Source organism: Dermochelys coriacea, chromosome 25 (genome assembly GCF_009764565.3).
Source record: "Dermochelys coriacea isolate rDerCor1 chromosome 25, rDerCor1.pri.v4, whole genome shotgun sequence".
NCBI lineage: Eukaryota > Metazoa > Chordata > Testudines > Dermochelyidae > Dermochelys > Dermochelys coriacea.
Genome location: NC_050092.1, coordinates 6916178 through 6933959, shown reverse-complemented (window position 1 = coordinate 6933959; position 17782 = coordinate 6916178). Strand labels below are relative to the sequence as shown.

General features: G+C 48.9%; 1 protein-coding gene across 1 annotated transcript in view; it reads right to left on the bottom strand.

Annotated features, from left to right (window-relative positions):
* The window catches only part of ACER1 (alkaline ceramidase 1), a 55221-nt gene that overhangs the window by 15715 nt on the left and 21724 nt on the right, over positions 1-17782 (bottom strand). Inside the window, exons 3-4 of the mRNA XM_038384164.2 lie at positions 5496-5610; positions 3310-3448 (exon numbers count right to left, since the gene is read on the bottom strand). Of these exons, the coding sequence (XP_038240092.1) occupies positions 3310-3448; positions 5496-5610 (254 nt within the window). The remainder of the gene's footprint in view (positions 1-3309; positions 3449-5495; positions 5611-17782) is intronic.

Below are 17782 nucleotides of genomic sequence, written 5' to 3'. Positions count from 1 at the left end.
CGCCCGGACGAGGCCGGCCTGCTGCAGCTGGTTTTGAGTGAATGATCCCGGCCGCACAAGTCCCATTCTCTGTTGCCCTCCCCCTTCCCCAGGCCTTTTCACTTTCGGAAACTCAGGGCAGGTTTATGTCCAGGACAGGCCCATTAGAAATGTCCCAAAGAACCAAATGCCCCTGCAGGTTCATATTATCAGCATGCCTTCGCAGAGCCCAAACCAGCAGCTGACTCTAACTTTGCACCCAGCTTCTGCCTTGAGGTCTCCCGGTATGGAGCCCAAGTATGCTTTATCCACCCGGAGAGGCCCAGAGCTGTGCCTGGCAGAGGGCAGGGGTCACCTGAGCAACAGTTGGACTGAGACAGCAACAGAGCAGAGCCCAGGAGAACAAGACCAAGAACAGAGTCTCCCAGAATGTCTGTTCTCCGAGGGAAGCTTCCCAGAAAGCAGGCACACCTCTGAGTGAGACAGGGGGGATTTTCCAAAAGGCTCCTGAGAGTAAGGCTGGATTGTCTGGCTCCTGGGGTGGGCATGGAAGAGTTGGGGATTCCCAAAGGAAAAGAAGGTGGAAATGGCGACAAGAAGCGGCAAGCACGAGCCGCTTCTGCTTTGTGCTTTGCAGGAGAGTCAGGACGGATGCAAAGTCAGTGGGAGTTTTGCTTGCATAAGGGGACTGTAGGATTGAGCCCAGTGACAGGAGTTCTGTCACTAATGACAACCCTCCATTTCTCCTGCAAACCCATTCGGATTTTGCCCATTGCTGAACCACAATAGGGCTCTCGCATGGGGGCATTCACATGCAAATCCCTTGCAAGGTCCCTCCCCAGCTCCTCCCACCCACGGCTCTGCAATGAACTCCCGATGACCTCCTCTTTCGCCTGGAAATGACAAACTCCAAATGTCACCAAGCCCAGCTTGGAGAGCAAAGTGCGGGGTGCAGTCACAGCAACACAGTCAGGGCCGTCTCACCGCCCTGAAGGGGGAAGACAGACTGTCCCCCCAGACTCTGCCCTTACCCCACAATGAGAAATCCAGAGCTGCCGCTGTGAGGCTGCCCTTAGCCGCCACTCTAGATGCGCTCATGGATTTTATTGCCACTTGTTTGCCATTTGTTTATTACTAACAAGCAGCAATCGTGCTAGTCTGACTAGGAAATGCCCAGCACAATGGGGCCCACTGGTCCTGGTTGGGGACTTGGGGGGCTGCTGCAAAAACAGAATAAATAGTAATAAAATAAGCCAGGAGAAAAACAATTGCTCCCTGTGAGTGAACAAGGACAATTGCAGGGCTCCTTTCTGGCTGGTCTGGACTTTCCTCCCCCACTGCTCTATTTGCCACCTGTCCGGTTTTTACCCGGGCCGTCTGGTTTTTGGCTTCTGGGTGCCATTTAGAGTGCCAGGTGCCTGATTTTCAGAGATCTGGCATCCCTAAATGACACGCGAACCAAAAGCCCAGTTACTGCGGGGCAGGAGGAGGTGATGGGTCATTACCGCCTCCTATCTGCAGGTAGGTTTCAGAGTAGCAGCCGTGTTAGTCTGTATTTGCAAAAAGAAAAGGAGTACTTGTGGCACCTTAGAGACTAACAAATTTATTTGAGCATAAGCTTTCGTGAGCTACAGCTCACTTCATCGGATGCATCCGATGAAGTGAGCTGTAGCTCACGAAAGCTTATGCTCAAATAAATTTGTTAGTCTCTAAGGTGCCACAAGTACTCCTTTTCTATCTGCAGGTAGGCTTCTTGAGACAATCCAGCGAACGACCAGCGGCGGGTGGTGAGAGGAACAAGCAATAGGGGCAGGGTCTTGGGGAAAGCGGCGGAGAAAGGAAGGGGCCTGAGGGCAGAGGTGGGGCCTTGGGGGAAGAGGCGTGGCAGGAATGGGGCCTCAGGGATCCGGTTACCAGGAATTAGAAAGGTGGCAACCGTAGTCTTCGGGGACCCTTTCTCACTTGCTGCAATGGGAGCACCTGTATGCAGTGACCCAGCTCCAACCAGCAGTCCTGAGATTTTGGTGGCAGCCCCAAGAAAGCCCCCCGAAGCCTGAGGCTCAGACAAAAAGCCTGAGATTGGAGCAGATTTGGCCCTGATTTCTGCTCTTGGGGACAGGGCCCAGGGATAGGCAGAGCAACCTCTTGCATACCAAGCTGCAGCCATGTCCCTCAGCCTATCAGAGTGACCATCTGGGCATGGATGGTACTGCAGGGTCAGTTACAGGGAGATAAAGACCATCCAGAAATTAACCAGGACAAGGAAATAAGAGGTTTCAGTGATCAGAGGGCAACACAGGAAGTGCTAAAGGAGGAGGAGTAGCAACCAGTGTATTGATGTTGCCCACTGCTGCTCCTCATAAATATTTTTCCAATCGTTTTTATTTTAAGAGTTCTTGCATTGCCATGTTCTGGAGCAGGAACTTGAAATTTGGCAGGGGATGGTCCTGGGGGCAGCCTTCTGCTGTCCCCACGAAAATCCAGCCAGATTTGGTGGAGTTATAAACTGGTGAAAATCCTCATTTGTTTGTGTTCAGTGGAGCTTCTTATTTGTTGCTAAAAAGTCTGAATATTCCATCTGCTCCGAGCATGCTCCCCAGAATTTCCCTGTATCATGCGGAAGCAGAAATCCTGAACTGAACCCCCCATACGGGAGAGGACACAGATAAGGTGGAACATCACCCTCATCCTCATGCTTTCTTCCATCAAAATACCCTTTGACTGAGGCCTGGTGGGCTGGGAACTGGGAGACCATGTGTCCTAAACTCACTTCTTGTAGCAACGGGTGATATAATAACTTCATCCTTATTAATAAGCCAGCAACCCTGCCCAAACATGAATTCGCTAGAGCTCTTAAAATAAAAGTGGTTGGGAAAATACATCTAATGGGAAGCATTAGGCAACCTCATTATAGTGGTTGCTACCCACTGAGAGGTTATACAAAGGGGCTAGATCTTAGGTCTCTAACTTGGCAAACCCAAGTCTTCTCCACTCAGCCACATGCCCTGTAAGAGCGATCTTGCCAAGTCTATGTATTTGAAATTCTCCAAGCTCAGCTTCCTGGTAAGCTTTGCAAAGAAAGCCAACTGCAGCTGAGATGAGCTATTGGAATGGAGGATCCCCTCTTGGGTTCATTGACAGAGCTTCTGCCTGTGAACTATGAGGTTTCTGGTTCCCAGTACAAGTGATGGTACCCTGCAGGGTGTCTCCTCTCAGTAAGGCTGGCTGATGAATGCGGGATTCTCTGGTTCAGACAAATCCAATATAGTGTCATAGCCCACCCAAAGGCAACTGCTGGAATCTGCAGCATGTGTCCTGCCCAGGTCGTACCTGTCCCTGATGAATCCCGGGAAGTAACATTTTGGGATCCAAAAGGTGTATGTCAAGGCGAGTGTCCAGAGGATGGAGAGTTCGTCCAGCAGCTGTCCCACATAGCTCAGGGTCAGGTGATAGTAGGTAGAGAAAATACCTGCAATGAGTGAGGCTGGTTGTGTTAATAACCTTCCTCCTTCCAGCTCAGCACCTCCCTCAAGGAGACAGTCCACTGCAATTCCTGGGAGAGATTCTCTGCTTCAGAGGATCCCGCAGTTCAGTTTCGTCCCACCAGCCCCTTGATGCTTGTGTTGCAGGACCCCTCCCTGCCTTTCAGGGCCTTCACTAGGCCAAATCCTGCCCAGCTGCTGTTCCTGTCTAACCCCAATGGACACAGCAGGGTTGGATATTTATAATGGAGACTAAGGTCCAGCCCCACCTGTCCAGTGGGGGAGAACTGGGTGGAACTCCCTTGGGAGGTGGCAAAAGCACTCCTGCCTTAAGCAGAGGAGGTCACACTGGGCACCCCTTTGGGGGATTGGTGTATCCCTGGCACAGGATATGCAGCCTCTGGTGAGCCTGGGCAGCAAGAGAGCACAGCCAGGAGTCAGCGAATGGGAGATCTGAACCCTTTGGGCTGATTCCTCTTTATCCTAAGGCCCCTTTACACTGCTTCTGGCCAGGTAAAAGGGCCTTCAAGTATGACCGGGCCTTAGTGTAAATGAGAATCAGCCTTGTCGTTCAATGGGACTGGATGGCAGGGGAGGTTTCCATAGCAGACAGCATATGCTCCTATTTTCAATTTCCAGATATACACACCACCCCTTCTTCCTACGGGAGTTCCTAGGCACCGCCCTGCCAGCCACAGAGAGCAGAGGGGGACTCTGCTCAGAGTCTACATGAAGGGACTTCGTCCCATGCCAGTGAAAATTCGTTAATATTGTCAGGGCTGCTAGTTGCATGGCTGGGTCGCTGTTACATACTGTGAAGGACTCGCTCCCCATGGAGGCCCTGATTCAGGAAGGTCCGAAAGCACTTGTCTAAGGTGGCAGACATCCCTGTGCAGTTATGAGCTTAAAGTTAACCACATACTTATGGACTTTCCTGAATCAGCGTCTTAGCCTGTAGGGAAGTGAGGCAGAGGGGATCTGCAGGAAGTGTCCTGGGATGATGGAGGGGCTAATCAATCCCTCTTCTTTTCACCCTTTTCCATAAGAAGAGAACAAAGGGTAGCTCCAAAATTGTGAATCTGAGACTCTCCTCGAAGCTTCAGTGGGTGTATCTATGCTGCAGCTGGGAGGGGTTGTTCCCAGCTCGGGTAGATGTACACGCACTAGCTGTGCTCAAGCTAGCATGCCAAAAACAGGAATTTGACTGCAGCAGCATGGGAGACACCTCAGGCTGGCCACCCAAGTGCAACCCCATCCAAGGTCTTAGGTATGCACTCGGGCGGCCACACGGCTATTTTGGCGTGTTAGCTCGAGAAGCTAGCACATGTACACCTCCCAGCTGCAGGGTAGACCTACCTGGTGTGGGAAAGGGCTAAATTATCCTGCAGCCCCCCAGGGCTTTACTGAGAAAATATGTAACCCGCAGAGAAAAAATAATTGGGCTGCATTCTGGCTCCTGCTTCGGTGACCTAAAGGGGCTGGGGAGAAATCGCTTGGTCCAAATGCAGCTTAGGGCTTGCATATACAGCCTTTTGCCACCCCCTGCCCCCTGGCATGCCTGAAGGGTTCAGCACTACAAGGATTCTGGGCTGCAAACCAGCCCATTTAAGTCTTATGCCTGGGGCCATTTTAAATCCTGCAGGCAGCACAGAATCTGGTGGTACGTCTACACTGCAAGGAAAAACCCCTGGTTCCAAGTCTCAGAGCCCAGTCAATGGATCAGGCTTGTGGGGCGTGGGCTGCGGAGCTAAAAACCGCAGTGTGTAGACTTTCCCCACTCGGGCAGGAGGAACCTGGGCTCTGAAACCCGGCGAGTCAATCGACCCAGGCTCTGAGACTTATTGCTGCAGTGTAGACATGCCCTAGGGGTCTAAAGCTATCTTTGGCTCCTCCCGGGTTGTGTCCTTTCTTCAGCGTCTCTCAGGAGAGGTAGCACAGAACAGAATCTCACTCCTAGTCACTCACAGTCTGGTCCTTTGGAAAGCTGAAGGCAGTGGGGGTTATGTTAGGCCTTTTAATAACCCTGAAACATACCTATTAATAGGAACATGACGGAGAGGCTATAGGCAGACAGGGGGCGCTGCTGGACATACTGGTGATTCAGGTACAGCAAGATGGGGAAAAGGAGGAAGAAACTCACATTGCTGATCTGAAAAACAACAAGCAACACACACATTCAGCTTAAAGGGCAAAGGGCCCTGTGTCAGCTTGGGCAAGTCACTTCACCTTTCCGTACCTCAGTTTCCCCCTCTATAAAATGGATACCTACCTCCAGTGAAAAGCGTGTGAGAGTAAGGGGTTGTTAAAGATGCAAGAGACGAAGGTGTCAGTCAAAAAGCAGGGGTGAACATGGGTGTAGAGTGACTCCTGGGGAAGAGGGTAATGCTGTATTCTTTCTGACTGAAGTCCGCAAGCCAGTCCTTGGGCCAGATTCCCTGGTGTAATTCCATGCAAGTCAATGGAGACATGTCAGGAGTGAGTCTGGCCCAGTGAGGTTAAACTGGCTTCTTTACTCAAGCATATCCACAGAAATGCCAGTGCTCACCCACCCATTCTGTCTCTCTCTCCTCACCTGACTCCTTCCCCAAACTCCTCTAGTACTACCAGCTCTGTCCAGCTAGCCCTGAACACACAGGGAATCTGGGTGGTGTTGGTTGGGAATGAGGAGCTTTGCATAAAGAGGCCAGTAAACCATGATGGGGAAGAACTAGCATTTGCAAGGGATGTGGGTGTGGATGGGGTGGGATGGGGCAAGAGCAGGAAGATAGATGGGGTAGGGATTAGACTGGAGCCAGAGTAACGGTGTGTTACATGGGAAGCTCTCTAGGGCAGAAGGTAGGGAGAGAGGTGGCAGCTGTTCAGTACAGCAGTGATCCCATGAAGAAATAAACATCCGTTAATCATACTTGTAAAATTAATGTGACAGGATGACTCTTCCCAGTCCATCTTCAAAGCACTTTGTAACAATTGCATGTTATTACAGTAATTAGCATGTTTTAATACGTTTAGAATCACAGAAATGTAGGGTTGGAAGGCACTTTGCGAGGTCATCTAGTCCAGCCCCCTGCTCTGAGGTGGGATCAAGTATACTCACATTGACCCCGACAGGTGTTGTTTAACCTGTTCTTAAAAACCTCCAGTGATGGTGTGATGGGGTAAAGAGCCCCACACCAGCAGAGAGCCTATGGGCCAAGCTAGCTCTGCCCCACTATACCTGTAGCCAGTGCCAAGCCTGAAGGGGGAATAAAAGGAGAGAGTCTGGTTCAATTCTGGGTTAAGACATTTTAGCTGTCTAACAATGTGCAGCAATGTCCCACAGTAGTTATGGGCAAGAGGAATCTTTTATCCAGTTGAAATTGCAAGAGATATTGAAAGAAGTGAAATGTAGCAAGGACACCAGTGCTAACAGCCTGATTCTTGTGAAAAGTGCCATGAAATCTCTACAGACCACGAGGGTCAGCAGCTTGGTGTTAAACCTCATCTGAAACTTAGCACCTTTGGGGTACATCCGTTAAGTACTGAACCAGAAGGAGGAAAGCCAGATGATGAACAACCAAGATGACTTCCTGCCTCGCCTAGGTGGTCCTTCTTTTGTCTCCCATCTAGGTACGAACTTGGGCCCTGATCCTGCAGTCAGTTCTGCAGAGGTGGACCCTCGTATCCGACTGGACTCTCATTCATCTCATGAATCTGATTGCAAGATCAGGCTTTGCTTATCTTGTGAGACCCAAAGGGATCTCAGCTCAAGGTAACATGGCTGTAGGCTAGAATTAAGTTGTTAGAGGTATGGTGCACAGCCTAGCATACTTGGGATGCAAATGTTGACTCTCTCCTTTAACTTCTACTGATTAATCTTGAATTGCATCAAGTCTTTCATGAAACAAGTTGATGCTTTTGTTTACAGGAATTTTCAGGCCAAGGAGATCTGCCTGTTGTTGTAATTTAGCACTAATTGCTGCAGCATTCACACCCTGGACTGGGCAATTAACCAAAACTAGAATCGGTGCAGCCTTACCCTTCATATCTTCATGTTGTGACACAACAGACACAAGTCTCTTAATTAATTGGAATTAATTTGCAAACTGGATACAATTAACTTAGGCTTGAATAGAGACTGGGAGTAGATGAGTCATTACACAAAGTAAAACTATTTCCCCATGTTATTTCTCCCCCCCACCCCCCACTGTTCCTCAGACATTCTTGTTAACTGCTGGAAATGGCCCACCTTGCTTGTCACCATGAAAGGTTTTCCTCCCCCTGCCCCGAACCCCCCCCCCCTCCTGCTGGTGATGGCTCATCTTAAGTGATCACTCTCCTTACAGTTTTCAGAGTAGCAGCCGTGTTAGTCTGTATTCGCAAAAAGAAAAGGAGTACTTGTGGCACCTTAGAGACTAACAAATTTATTAGAGCATAAGCATAAGCTTTCGTGAGCATCCAATGAAGTGAGCTGTAGCTCACGAAAGCTTATGCTCTAATAAATTTGTTAGTCTCTAAGGTGCCACAAGTACTCCTTTTCTTTCTCCTTACAGTGTGTATGATAAAACTCATTGTTTCATGTTCTCTGTGTGTGTATATAAATCTCCCCACTGTATTTTCCACCGAATGCATCCGATGAAGTGAGCTGTAGCTCACGAAAGCTTATGCTCAAATAAATATGTTAGTCTCTAAGGTGCCACAAGTACTCCTTTTCTTTTTGCGAACAGACACAAGAGGAAATACTAGTCCCACTGATGAGATCAGTGACAAACTGTTCAAGAAAGGCAGAGAAAACATACCAAAGATGTAAAAATCACAAACAGGCTGTAAAAAATTCCTGAAAACCAGGTAAAAGAGGCTCCTGGAGAACAATCAAGGATTACAAAGGACAAATGGAGAGAAAGTGTGCACAGAAAGGATGGCAGAGAGCAGATTACAGGAGTTAGCTGTAGGAATTAGCACTGATTGCTCAATCAAACACTCAGCAGACCGGAAACATAGATGTTTAAGGTTGCCCACACAGATTGCCTCATCGTGCATTGCGACAGTGTCCTTAATATCTTGTCTCAACACGATTTCCCAAAAAATACAGTATGTGAAGCACAACAAGAGCTGAGATTAGTGGAAAGATATAATGTACAGGAGGATGCTAGGCTGGGAACTGTGCAAATGAAAATCAAGAAATATCAGAATAGCTGAAATCAGGGCAGTTAAGCTTGGCAGCTAGATGCTGAGGCACTATAATATTGTTGGCCATAATGTCAGCCCACACCCCTCAGCTGTGAACCCTTAAAAAATTAGAAAGTAGCAGCTGACCTCCTCCAAGCTGCTAAAGGGATGGCAACAGGAATTCACCTCTAAGAGTAAAGGAGTACCCGTGGCACCTTAGAGACTAACAAATTTATTAGAGCATAAGCTTTCGTGAGCTACAGCTCACTTCATCGGATGTGCCACGGGTACTCCTTTTCTTTTTGCGAATACAGACTAACACGGCTGCTACTCTGAAACCTCTAAGAGTGAGTCAGTTCATTGGCTTTCCATCTCTTGGGTTCACATACAGGTTTAGCTCTTGAGGAGAGTGAGTCAGAGTTATAGCTCCCCATTTGTCCAGGTCACATCATTTGGCAAGATTCTCGGTCTCAGTTTAGGAGCAAACCTGGACTGGGATAGCAGAGATGCTTCCAGGGAGGACTGAGCAATAGCAGGGCGATGCGAGGTGGCCCTGGACTGGTGTAACCGGGCATGCTGCAAGTCAGGCTAGAGGTGCAGGTGTGGAAGATTTTTCCAAAGAAGCTGCCTGAACTGTACATGGCTTAGGTCTGTGCTGTTCACTGTCACTAAATTCATTTCCACAGAAAGGGGATCTCCTTCTAGGGAAAATACCAGAAGAGGCAGCAAGAACTACCAGGCTGTTCTTTGCCCTAGATTCTAGTCAGACTGAAACCGGTCGTTCAGCAGGTGGCATCTCCAAGCCACTCCTTTGGAATCCATCTCATGCTCTAACCGTCACCAGCGGAGCGGGACTGTACATACAAATGATACCTTTGTCCCACTGCCAGGTACACCTACCCAGTAGTATCAGCCTGGGCCCATTTCAGACACTGTATCATATTATAATCCAACTCTGAATCTGTCTTGCATTGCAAAAGCAAAAGTCAGTTTCTCTGGCAAAAGCTCAAGAAACAGGTTCAACTGACATTGTCAGTTGTCCCAAAGAATTTTCCTTCAGACACAGGCATTCTTAGACTTTTAGGCCACCTTTTAATAGTGAGACTGTCTCCTGGGCACACCTCCCCTCCCATTCATGATTATATAATATCCCTAGAGCTAAATGAGCAATGGCCCACATGGAAAAGTAAAACATTGATGTGTTTCTAGCTGCCCAGTGCAGTGAGGGTTAATCAAGCTGGATGGGATTTTCAAAAGCACCACAGAGAGGGAGGTGCCAGACTCTCACTGAAAGCCAGTGGAAAGTTGAGCATCTAACTCTCTTGGGTGATGCTGAAAAACCTGATCTTCACTTGCTCTTCATTTTGTCTCTGGATTAACACGGGTAGAACTGAGAGTGTGGAGTGAATAATTGATTTTTAGGTTCAGTGGCCAAACTGGGGGTGGGATTGAGTTCATTTGGAACCAGAACTGATTTTTTTCAGGTGTCCTCGAGTCACGAAATGAAAAAAAGAATTTCATTTGGGTCGACTGCAGTGTTTAAAATGTTGATTGGAAACCAAGTGCCCAAACTGTTCATTTGGAAAATGTCAAAACGAAACATTGTTTTGACATTTCCCCCCAAATTTTTTCTCTCTCTCTCTTTTTTTTTTTTTCAGCTGAAGCTCTTTGTCAAATTCAACCCAAGTTAGACACACACACCCCCAGGCACTTTTCGGCAAATTTACTATTTGCTGAAAATATTTCACCCAGCTCTATAACGGGGAGCAGGATTTGGCCAGGTGGGGGTGGAGAACAAACCACGACATCTGTGATTGGCAGAGAAAAAGGTCTTGTCCAGAAGGCAAAGAGACTTTCTCACCATGCTGTACCTGAGTGGTTGAGAATGATTATGTGAGCATAATCAATTATTATTGCTCACAAGTTCCAGGACCTAGATTTACCTGACACCCTAGGGCCTTCAAGGCTTGAGCTACTAACAGTAGAAGCAAATACCGATGAAGCAAGCTGATGAAGGGTAGACTGAAGGACTAGCTTGGGGTTGTGCCTGACACCCATCCACGCCCCATCCATGGGATCCTCTGCATTAGCAACAAGAAGCCATGATCAGAGGGCATGGCTACATTGGAGCTGGAGGTGTAATTCCCAGCCCAGGTAGATATACACGCACTAGCTCTGATCAACTTAGCATGCTAAAAATAGCAATGTATTTGCAGCGACCCGGGTGGCAGCATGAGTTAGATGGGGCTATTGTCAGGGGGGCTAAGATCCTAGGTAAGTACTTAGGCAGCTTGTCTGTACTGTTGCAGCTACACTGCTATTTCAAGCGTGCCGACTCGGTCAAAGTTAGCATGTGTGTGGCCACCTGAGCTGGAAAATGCAGCCCCAGCCTGCAGCACAGACTTAGAATCATAGAACCATGCCGAACAGATTTAGCATGTACTGAGCAGACACTTACGCTAATTCAGATGTCACCAGATGGCTTCGTTAGATAATGCCTCCGCTGAGAGACAAAGATGAATAGGCCACTCAGCCGTGCCTATATTTTGAGAAAATGCCACAGAAACGGTTGTCGTTCCCAAGGAGTGAGGGAAGTTTGACACTCACAGCCCACTTGGAATCGTAGAAGGCTTTTTGAAGTGTCCCACAAGCTGCTGCTTCATAGAACTGTGGGATCATTATTAATAAAAACACAATAGCAGCAAGAGGCTCCAACTGAGATCAGGGCCCCATTGTGCTGGGAACTACACAGACACCTCATGAGACAGTCTCTGCCCCAAACAGTTTGCAACCTAGATCAGGGGTCTCAAACACACGGCACGCAGGCTGCATGCAGCCCACGGGGTTATTTGCTGCGGCCCGCCAGCTCCCCGCGGCACCCCCAAACCTCTCCTGCACCTCAACTCCCTGCCCTGAGCCCCCTGCCACACCCCACACATCTCCTGCACCCCAACCCCCTGCCCTGAGCCCCCTGCTGTGCGCCACACCTCTCCTGCACCCCAAACCCCTGCTCTGAGCCCCCTGCCGCACCCTGCACCCAGAGGTGAAAGTAAGCCGGTGCACCGTACTGGGGCAGCCCAGCTTCCGCAGGGGGCAATTTAAAGGGCCTGGGGCTCCTAGCAGTGGCAGAAGCAGGGGAGCCGCGAGCCCTTTAAATAGCCCCCGGAGCCCTAGGATAAGCGGGGACTCCAGGGGCTATTTAAAGGGTCAGGGCTCCAGCAGCCTCTGCCGCCCCGGTCCTTAAATAGCCGCTGGAGCCCCACCGCTTCCCCAGGGCTCCGTCAGCTATTTAAAGGGCCAAGGCAGTAGAAGAGGGGAGCCCCGGGCCCTTTAAATAGCCCCCGGAGCCCCGGGCTGCTGCTGCTACCCTGGTGGGGGGTGGGGGGCACTGATCTTACAGGGTGGGCTGGGGCCGGCTCTGACCCCCTCAACCCCGCCCCTTCCACCCTAGGCCCCGCCCCTTCCGGGGGCCAGAGCTGGTCCCAGAGTACCGATAAATCACTCGACTTACTTTCACCCCTGCCTGCACCCCTCCTGCACCCCCTGGGGGCAGGGAGGGGGCAGAGTTGGGGGGTGGGGATTTCAAGGAAGGGGTTGGAATGGGGGCAGGGAAGGGGTGGGAAGAGGCGGGGCAGGGCCTCACTGAAGGGGTGGAGTGAGGGCGGAGTCAGGGCAGCCGGGGAGGCAGGGGTGGTCAGTGAGGGGTGGCCCTCAGGCCAATGTACTAGTCCTCATGTGGCCCTCGTGGTCATTTGAGTTTGAGACCCCCTGACCTAGATGGACATGAGGTAGAAGAGGAAGTGATTTGCATAAAGTCCAAGTGGCAGAACCAGGAGTAGAGCCCATGTTTCTTGATTCCCAGGCCAATGCTGTACCCACTAGACCATGCTATCTACCCAGAGTGCAATGGGACTGCAGTGGTGGCTTAGAATCCTGTGTGCAAGGCAGAAGCTCATCTGGAGGAAGCTGACTAGTGTGGACACACTCCACTGCTGTTGGTTCTACCTGTGCGATCCTGAGAGCGCCCTGACCAGCGGTCCAGCACTCTAGTGTAGCTGCTGCTGCTGCTGCTGGAGAAGCCCCAGTGGGGCTGGGAGCAGAATGTAGCCCTCAGCACAGTATATCTTGGTCATGGGTTATCTGCCACAGCAGTTTGTTGGCAGACAACTGCCAGGCCAGCTGGTTAAAGCACTGGGTATAATAGCCAGTGTGAGAGGCATTATGCTATCTAGTTAAGCCTGAATTCCAACTTCAATTCTAACCCCTCTTTCTAGCTGCTAATAACGTCCCAAACAAGTGCCTTTTTTGTGCTGAAATTTTCCATGCTAGGTCTGAGCCTGGAGGCAATTTAAAACAAACAACCAAAAAAGTTTGATCCAGATCAGTTCAGTTTCAAGCATGAAAAGCAAAACAGGTTTGTCTTCTCCACCATCAGCCGGGTGGAGATTCCTCTGATAATGCATCTGGCTGCGTAACCTTTCTATGCCCTTTTCTTTTAGAGATGCAGGGGAGTAAACCCACTTGATGGAACAGTTGGCTTAAGTGCTTGGTGGAATCAGACTCTAAGCGTTAACAATGTGCATGGTGCTGTACAAGGAGCCACGGGAGCTGTGCACCTTTTGAAAATCCCACTACATGCCTATTTTCAGATTTAGGTGCCTGAATCCCCTTAAAGATCTGGCCCAAATTCCTTACCCTGAGTTTCCCACAATCTTTGGGTCCAGTCTTGCTCCCATTGAAATCAACTGAAAATCTTTTGTTGGCTTCAGTGGGTGCAGGATTAGGTCCTAAATACAGGCGGATACCAGAGGGGCTGGTCGGTCACAAACATCTAATTGATTTATTGATTTTCTCCATTTATACTTTTATCTGTATCTAATTCCCACTTATTTATATTTGCCAGAAGCTGGGAATGGGTGACAGGGGATGGATCACTTGGTGATTCCCTGTTCTGTTCATTCCCCCTGGGGCACCTGGCATTGGCCACTGTTGGAAGGCAGGATACTGGGCTAGATGAATCTTTGGTCTGGCCGTTCTTATGTTACCTGCCTATGTGAGTTTACAGCAGTCCTGTTGTTTTGGAAATATTGATTTACTGCTATGTACTTGTACTGCAATTAGAATGATAATTGACCATTAATGATTGATTGTCATTAATAATTATTAATAATATGTGATGATGTAATCTGAGCTCAGACTTGGGAGAACAGAGATCTTGGATTCTTCTATTCCTGGCTTTGTCACAGACTTACTGTGTGACTTCACACAAATAATAGAAATAATATAAGATGAGATAAGGAAGCAAAAATGGGTCCTGAGAAAACTGTACCCATTGGGTTCAGTTTTAATTGTGATTGCGGGCTGTTCTGGGCTTGGGCTTATTTTGTGCCTGGCTAGGAGGCCAACATTAGACTACTTAGGAACACTATTTCCATAGATGTGTTTGCAAAGCAGAGACTAGAGATGGATTTAGGATAGTAGCTGTAGCTATCTAAAAGTTACCATTGCACCTGCCTTGGTCTAGGATATTTCTCAGAAGAATAATTGACAGCTGGTGTAACTGAAATAATCATTGCCTGCCCACAGCTAAGGGGCTGATCACAGCAAGTACCACTACAATTCTAAAGAAAATGAATGACTAGCAACAAACCACAATGGAAGAAAGCCAAATGCAGGAGGAAAGCTTAATAGGAAAGACAAAGCAGACCGATTTCAGAGTTGTAGCCCTGTTAGTCTGTAACAGCAAAAACAATGAGGAGTTCTTGTGGCACCTTAGAGACTAACAAATTTATTTGGGCATAAGCTTTCGTGGACTAAAACCCTCTTCATCAGATGCATGGAGTGGAAAATACAGTAGAAAGATATATGTACATAGTACATGAAAAGATGGGAGTTGCCTTACCAATTCTAACGAGACAATTCAATTAAAGTGGGCTATTATCAACAGGAGGAAAAAATCACTTTTGTAGTGGTAATCAGGGTGGTCCTGACGTCGTCATGAAACAAACTGAAATGGAAAAGACAGAAATAAAGATAGAGCCTGATTTTTCCTTCACTTTGCACAGTTTCAGAGTAGCAGCTGTGTTAGTCTGTATCCGCAAAAAGAAAAGGAGGACTTGTGGCACCTTAGAGACTAACAAATTTATTTGAGCATAAGCTTTCGTGAGCTACAGCTCAGAAGTGATTTCCATACCACTCAGTGATTTCCCTTTCAGATTTACATGGTTTTTCTTCTTTGAGTATGGGGAGTTCTCTGCTGACCCTCTATTGTCTCAATGGCCCAGATTCCCATAGGTATTTATGCACCTAACTCCCATTGAGTTAGGATCTGGCCAATATCTCTCCAGCCCTCACCAACAACATGACTTGGGCTCAGATCAGCAGGAAAAGATCCAAAACCTTCAAGCTGGCCCGTGGAAGCCTGAGAGGGAAGTTATTGAGAGTGGTAAATTCCAGCACCGCATTTGGCTCCTGTGCAGGTGGACATTAGAGTCCTATTACAATGAATGAAGTCAAATGACAAACCTGCTTCCTGCTCTATCTGCCCTTTTTATGAGCCCATTAAAGCTGCTTGAAAAATGGGAGTTTGTCTTCAATGAATCACCGCTTTAGTTGTATCAGTACAAGTGTGCAGCCCAGACCTGGATCTCTCTGAGCCTAAAGTCTTTCCAGCAAAGATAGGGTTGATACTACTGGAATGGGGATAGGATGCAATTGATCGAATGCTGTACCTTCTGTAGCTTGCTGGTTCCATTTCTGTTAACACCTGAGGAGAAACTTGTGCTCCTAGGTTTCATGGATCACGGGGCACATGAAGGAGGATGATGGACTCCATAAGAACCAGAGCCAGAGCCAAGGAGGCACAAGGGGACACATGCAAAAAGGGATTGAGATGGAAGTGAAGGGAAGTATACAAGGGATTGTTAGCACCCTAACAGTATCTGTCTCTAAGCTCACTATTTCCTTGTGCTCTGCCATCTGTCTGTATCCACCGGGTTCCTCTTGTCTGATACAGATTGCAAGCTGTTTGGGGCAGCTTGTTAACTTTGTGTTTGTACATCGCCTAGCACAATGGGGTTATGGGTCCGTGGTTGGGGCGTCAAGGCACTACAATATATAACTAATAATAAATAATAATAGGGCAGCAATGGCTGGAGAATTTTCACTTAGCTAATATGAATTATTACACTTCTGCTACTGAATTACAGTGCAATCATCAATTCTAAATAATTGATTACATATTTAACTATTTAATTTATATGTAGCTTTATCTTTTGTATCTAATTTTTATATAACGTTTTAAAAAGGACCTGATCTAAGACATGGGATGGAACAACACAGTCTTGCATAAAGTTATTCTGTAGCAGTAAACCACAGCGGATGGTAAGAATTTAACTTTTTAGATGCCACCCAGGATCATTTTGAGAAGATGCCTTCATTGAAAGTTCTGCTGATTTAATGCTGCAGCTGGAGCCACAGATAGGGAGGGCCATATCTTCAGCTGGTGTATCTAATTGGGCATAGCTCTACTGAAGTCAACACTGATAAATATCCAGAAAAGGATCTGGCCCCAGGCCATGCATGAGAGATAAAGCCCAAAAGATTTGTATAAAGTGCTGACGCATACAAAACGAGTCGTATTATTTATTCATTTTAAAGCACCCACTGCTGTATGTGCACCTCACAGTGAAAACAAAAGGGGCAGATCCTCATGCAAATTGTCATAGTTCGATCCAGCTGAGGGACTGCCTCAAAGAGGATATGATCTGCATACAACATGGCCCTACCAGTAAGGGGTATAAACAGACTAAGGGGGAAAGGTGGGAGGAGAGGAAGGACAAAGGTGCTGATCAATGTCTCATCTGATTCCCCGCCAGTGCTGTCAAACACCTTATCTAAGGCTCACTTGTGAGCTGGCTGACATACCTGCTCAGGGGAGTTGGGGTATAAGATACTACTCTACTCTCCCCTGCGGGGTTCACTCACGTTACAGGTCAAAGTGTAGCTCGGAGAACCACCACCATGGGGTGCTCTTGTCAGCTCCCTTGCAGATAGAGGAAGAGTGGATCGAGCCCTGAATCCAACCCCAACCCCAACGCACTGGCCAGCAGAGAGGAAGAAGTCAGCTGTGCCACAAGAAGAGCTGGGATAGCTGACTTCCCCCATGGAACAAGCTGGGAGCAGTTGACTCTGCTCCTGGGCCCCACCCTCAGTGCACATTGCAAGATGCCAGCCCAGCCCTTCGTGTCTGGTAGGGGCAGAGAGTTGCTAGATAAAGCTGCACCTGGAAAAGACTAATAAGCTAATGCTGGTAAACTGCTGAAAGCAACTGGAAGATGCAGTGAGGATTGTTTCTGCCTGCCAAAGGGTGACAGGTCATTTTTGGGAGAGGGGGTTCCAGTGCACCTCTGGGTAATTACCTGGTTTAAGGGAAAGCATCTGGGCCTCATAAAGGGAAAGGAAGAGAAAGATGCTGCTAGAAGAAGCTGTGTAGAGTCAGCCGAAGGGACCTGTAGGAGACCCTGAGGGACCTTGGGTGTGGAAGATGGGGTTTGCCTGCTGACTAGAGAGAGCTGAAGAAGGCTGAGCTGGCGAGGAGAAGGGCTGCTTGGTTAAGAGCTGACTGGCACAGAAGAGTAGGGTTGCCAACTTTCTAATTGCACAAAACTGAACATGCTGGCCCTGCACCCCCTTCCCTGAGGCTCCGCTCCTTCTCCAAGGCCCCACCCCAACTCACTCCAGCCTCCCTCCCTCCAGCTCTCGCTCTCCCCCACCCTCACTCACTTTCACTGGGCTGGGGCAGCAGGTTGGGATGTGGGAGGGGGTGAGGTCTCCGGCTGGGGGTGCAGGCTCTGGGGTGGGGCCATAAATGAGGGGTTCAGGAGGGGGCTCCCGGCTGGGGTAGGGGTTGGGGTGCAGGAGAGGGTGCGGGCTCTGGCTGGGGGTGCAGGCTCTGGGGTGGGACTGGGGATGAGTGGTTTGGCGTTCAGGAGCGGGCTCTGGGTTGGGGCTTGGAGTGCAGGAGTGGACTCAGAGCTGGGGCAGAGGGTTGAGTGCGGGAGGGGGTGCAGACTCTGGCTGGGGGTGGGCTCTGAGGTGGGGCCGGGGCTGAGGGATTTGGAGTGTGGGGGCGGTTTCTAGGAGGGAGTTTGGGTGTTGGAGGGGGCTCAGGGCTG